Source organism: Sinocyclocheilus grahami, unplaced genomic scaffold, assembly GCF_001515645.1.
Source record: "Sinocyclocheilus grahami isolate Dianchi unplaced genomic scaffold, SAMN03320097.WGS_v1.1 scaffold6.1, whole genome shotgun sequence".
NCBI classification, from domain to species: Eukaryota; Metazoa; Chordata; class Actinopteri; order Cypriniformes; family Cyprinidae; genus Sinocyclocheilus; species Sinocyclocheilus grahami.
The window spans coordinates 613,106-618,901 of NW_015505185.1; the positions used below are offsets into that span (position 1 = coordinate 613,106).

General features: G+C 37.8%; 1 protein-coding gene across 1 annotated transcript in view; it reads left to right on the plus strand.

Moving 5' to 3' along the window:
- Positions 1 to 770: 770 nt before the first annotated feature.
- The window catches only part of mffa (mitochondrial fission factor a), a 10,540-nt gene continuing 5,514 nt past the window's right edge, over positions 771 to 5,796 (plus strand). Inside the window, exons 1-2 of the mRNA XM_016274339.1 lie at positions 771 to 934; positions 4,201 to 4,414. Coding sequence (XP_016129825.1) covers positions 4,201 to 4,414 — 214 coding nt within the window. The 5' untranslated portion in view covers positions 771 to 934. The remainder of the gene's footprint in view (positions 935 to 4,200; positions 4,415 to 5,796) is intronic.

The following is a 5,796-nucleotide window of genomic DNA, read 5'->3' on the forward strand; positions in this document are numbered from 1 at the left end:
CGTACACTTTACAGCATCCACATGCAGCATACACTCTTCAGGGCTTGTGGTCAGCAGGTTTCAGGGGCCCACCGTCCACTTTAAAGTGTCCGATCACTTCATTATACACGAGTAAGGTGCTGTAGTTAATAACTTTATGAAAGCACTAAAGCTTTTCTCCTTGCATCGAGCATCCTAGAAGTTCTGGAGCTGGTATCCTCAACTGGGAGCTCACTGAGACAGACTGGACAATCGCTCAGCGCTCTTCCAAGCACACACACACACACACACACAACCGCCAGGGGCCACGATGGAAGCACGACGACCCATAACATTGCTGTTGTTTCTCAAATTCTGTTTTACATGCATGAATATTCTTTTGCTTTTGTAATACTACAATACAAACCAATTAGATTTTATTCTACTAAATGTAAATGTTTTGTGTCGCGCCAAGTCATTATTGCATGTGAAGTAACAGAAAATGTACCATTTACCATTTAACGCGTCTAATCAGCTGGTGGATCGTGCTTTTTAATGTAATCAAAGAGTTAAAACAAAAACTTTAATATAAATTATTATTTTTAAAAAATGTTCTAGACTTTTCCATCACAGTTGTAATTTGTGTGTTTCCTGTTTTGTGACTGAGGGAATGCAACCCACAATAAACTTAAACTGAAAACTATGTAGACTGTGATAATTAACAAACTTTCGCCAGAAGAGATAGTGAAAACGCGTGACTTTTAAATGACATACAGAGAGACTTTTATTTTGAAAAGCACTGCTTACGCTCCTCGTCCGCCAGCTTCACGCACGTCTGGGTTGATCTGGTCTGTGTTGTACTACGGGATGATTGTCTATTTCTAAACAACAACAAAAAAGCTCAAAATAGCCGCATTTTACGATAGCGTTTCACTTTAACGTGTCTAATCGGTCGGAGCATCTGATCTCGGTGAAGGTATGTGTCTGAAAGATTTGTGATGTGGTTTTCGGTCATGATTTGGCCCTTTATCAGCTGTCATTGATGTGCTCGGGGGCCCTGATGTGCTCATCACCTATTTCCCGTTTTTACGGCCCAAATATGACACATTAAAGTACTAAACCTCGTTATGTATCTTCTGTTTGTTTTGAATTGATCCACCCAAACATTCAAAACAAAATATTACAAGTGCTTTTACTGTAGTAAGTTACTGCTGCTGTCTTGTATCCAGCATAAATGAAACCAAAGAAAAACGCCCATATTGATGTTGTTTTTTGTTGTCTGACTTTCTGAAACACAATCCACAATAGCATTCAGTAGGCATGTTCTCTAAGAGATTAAACTTTGGAGCAGCCAGTGTATTCAGTGGCATTTTGCTTCCTGAAATAGTTGATCTCATGATCCAACCACAAGCTACAGATGACGGATGCTTTTCTTTCTGTGCTTCATTTTAGCCTGAGGATCTGGGCATGACACTGTGTGCGTTGCTTATTTATTTATATTACATAAATGTGGTATTATTTAGTTACCACACAACCAAGCTTACAGTCTTATTAGCTCTTTTTGTATTGGGGGTAAATGGCACAGCAGGCCAGGTAAGACAACCTGTGATTCCGGTTTTGCTGTATGAGAGATTCTGATGCATGGTTTGCTGTTTGGAAGTATTTCATTTTATAATCTGGAAGGAAATATAAGGGATCGTCTTTGGATTAAGCATAACAAAACCACAGTGGTGTGAAAAAGTGTTGGCCCCCTTCCTGATTTCTTATTTTTTTGCATGTTTGTCACACTTTAATGTTTCAGATCATCAAACAAATGTAAATATTAGTCAAAGATAACACAAGTACCAAAACATGCCGTTTTTAAATGAAGGTTTTTATTATTAAGGGAAAACAAAATCCAAAACTACATGGACCTGTGTGAAGAACTGTTTGCCCCCCTGTTAAAACTGTGGTTTATCACACCTGAGTTCAGTTTCTCTAGCCACACCCAGGCCTGATTACTGCCACACCTGTTCGCAATCAAGAAATCTCTTAAATAGGACCTGCCTAACAAAGTGAAGTAGACCAAAAGATGCTCAAAAGCTAGACATCATGCCGAGATCCAAAGAAACTCCGAAACAAATGCGAAAGAAAGTAATTGAGATCTATCAGTCTGGAAAAGGTTATAAAGCCATTTCTAAAGCTTTGGGACTCCAGCGAACCACAGTGAGAGCCATTATTCACAAATGGCAAAAACATGGAACAGTGGAGAACCTTCCCAGGAGTGGCCGGCCGACCAAAATTACCCCAAGAGCACAGCGACGACTCATCCAAGAGGTCACAAAAGACCCCACAACAACATCCAAAGAACTGCAGGCCTCACTTGCCTCAGTTAAGGCCAGTGTTCATGACTCCACCATAAGAAAGAGACTGGGCAAAAATGGTCTGCATGGCAGAGTTCCAAGACGAAAACCACTGCTGAGCAAAAAGAACATAAAGGCTCGTCTCAGTTTTGCCAGAAAACATCTTGATGATCCCCAAGACTTTTGGGAAAATACTCTGACGGACTGACGAGACAAAAGTTGAACTTTTTGGAAGGTGTGTGTCCCATTACATCTGGCGTAAAAGTAACACTGCATTTCAGAAAAAGAACATCAAACCAACAGTAAAATATGGTGGTGGTAGTGTGATGGTCTGGGGCTGTTTTGCTGCTTCAGGACCTGGAAGACTTGCTGTGATAAATGGAACCATAAATTCTGCTGTTTAGTAAAATATGGTGGTGTTAGTGTGATGGTCTGGGGCTGTTTTGCTGTTTCAGGACCTGGAAGACTTGCTGTGATTAAATGGAACCATGAATTCTGCTGTTTACCAAAAAATCCTGAAGGAGAATGTCCGGCCATCTGTCCGTGACCTCAGGCTGAAGCGAACTTGGGTTCTGCAGCAGGACAATGATCCAAAACACACCAGCAAGTCCCCCTCTGAATGGCTGAAGAAAAACAAAATGAAGACTTTGGAGTGGCCTAGTCAAAGTCCTGACCTGAATCCTTTTGAGATGCTGTGGCATGACCTTAAAAGTGTGGTTCATGCTCGAAAACCCTCCAATGTGTCTGAATTACAACAATTCTGCATAGATGAGTGGACCAAAATTCCTCCACAGCGCTGTAACAGACTCATTGCAAGTTATCGCAAACGCTTGATTGCAGTTGTTGCTGCTAAGGGTGGCCCAACCAGTTATTAGGTTTAGGGGGCAAACACTTTTTCACACAGGGCCATGTAGTTTTGGATTTTGTTTTCCCTTAATAATAAAAACCTTCATTTAAAAACGGCATCTTGTGTTATCTTTTACTAATATTTAAATTTGTTTGATGGTCTGAAACAAAGTGTGACAAACATGCAAAAAAATAAGAAACCAGGAAGGGGGCCAACACTTTTTCACACAGGGCCATGTAGTTTTGGATTTTGTTTTCCCTTAATAATAAAAACCTTCATTTAAAAACGGCATCTTGTGTTATCTTTTACTAATATTTAAATTTGTTTGATGGTCTGAAACAAAGTGTGACAAACATGCAAAAAAATAAGAAACCAGGAAGGGGGCCAACACTTTTTCACACCACTGTAGATCATTTAGAAAGTGTTGTTGTTGTGAACTGAAACTAAATCTATTGTTTTTGGTAATTGAAATAAAACTTGAACAAAATATAAATATTAGTTGAAAAATGTAAAACCAAACAAAAAATTTAAAATGAGAAATGCTGTCTTGGCAATAAGTGAAAAAAATAAATTGTATTATAAATTAAAGTACTAAAACTGATATAAAAATGGATTAAAGCTTAATAGATATATATATATATATATTAAAAAACACAATAATAAAAATTACAAAATTACTAACACTTTAATTAAGATGAAAACAAAAATAAAAGCGAGTGTAAAATACTAATAAATGCTATAATAGTATAAAGATAATACTAAAACAATAACAATAACTATGATTACCTATGTAATAAAATGCAAGACGGATATAAAGGACCTTTTTCAGGATTTTAATCTGACTCCTAATCTGGGCTTCGTTTCTCATCATAAAATAAGTTGATATTTGAGACCATTGGTGGCAATGGTTCTACGATCTACTTCGGGTCACGATGCTTTTGGGAAACGCAGTCCTGGTTTCTTTTAGCTGTCCTGACGTGAAACATTTTTCAGTACAGTACAAAGAAAGAAAGAGCTCCTCACATCAAAGCCCTCCTCCTCTTTTCCCTGTAGATGAATGGAGCGGCGTTCCCCTCTCCCACAGCCGAGATGGCGGAGATGAACCGGATCCACTATGAGCTGGAGTACACAGAGGGCATCAGTCAGAGAATGCGTATTCCTGTGCAGCTGAGAGTGGCTTCGTATGAGCACGAAGAGCAGGAACTTCCAGAGCACGAGACGCTCCACACGGCAATGATGCACGTTCCCGAGAGAATCGTGGTGGCAGGTACGAGATGGGAAGATCTTTGCACATTACAGTGGGATATAGTGCAGTGATGATGTATTTTTGTAGGCCAACCCAGATGTTGGCATCACCCTGGGCTGTGTTTCCCAAAATCATTGTAATCATAAATTGATCATAGCTCCATTGGTGACAATTGGTTCTATGATCAACTTAGGCTTATGATGCTTTTGGGAAACGCAGCCCTGGTTCTCTCGACAAAAAACCAATAGGATTTTTCCATTGGCTTTTGGATTATTGCAGAAAATACGCCCTGTGACCAACAAAAGTTCATGATACTCGCATATTTTTTTCATCATGAAAAATGAGCACAACTTATGAGCACTTACTTTTGAAATCTAAATACAAACACCAGAAATAAGAAGGTAAACATATAAATGGCTATAAATTAACTACACCACAGTCTCACAACTTTAACATCACAACTAAGCTTCTGACAGCTTTCACTCTATATTTAAAAAGAAAAAAAAAGAAAAAACTTTTTCCCTGAAAGTTTGTTAGAATAGTTTGCAGGAGTGTGATTTTAAACACAATGATGCTGTAATTTAGACTAGTAAGTTTGATGTATTATATGTTGTAGAATAAAATGTGAAAATTTTGTTAAGCACAGACCTTTTTTAGACATTTAACCATAAACCCATTGAAGAAACCAAACAAATGTGTGATAAACACAAAAAAAGAGAGAGAACTGAATATGGCCTATAAAAATGTCATCCCTGCAGCACTATATTACATAAAAAATAACAATAAAAAATGTAAAAATTCACAAAATCAAAAATCCCCCAAAAAATGTAATTCTGTCTTTATTTACCCCCCCTCATGTCGTTCCGAACCTGTATGACACACAAAATGAGTATGAGACACACAAAAAAAAAATTTATATATATATATATATATATACTGTATATATTAAATATTCCTTGTGTTTTTTTATCTAGACAATCAAATGTAGTTTTGGACCCCAGTGACTTTCATTATAAAAAAAACATAAAACCAAAGTCATACATGTTTGGTCAATTTCATTTGCTAACCAATTGTCAAAGGGTTGAATATCTGATCATTTGTTCAATCTTTTTTTTTTTCAGGAGACAGTGATGACATGCAGTTTCCCAGAGATCTAGACCTCATCCAGTCCACCCAACTGGAGTCAACACTGTCCCTCAAGCTTTATTTACCCCCCCTCATGTCGTTCCGAACCTGTATGACTTTTTTTGTGAGACACACAAAAAAAAAAATTATATATATATACAGTGAGGCAAAAAAGTATTTAGTCAGCCACCAATTGTGCAAGTTCTCCCACTTAAAAAGATGAGAGAGGCCTGTAATTTTCATCATAGGTATACCTCAACTATGAGAGACAAAATGAG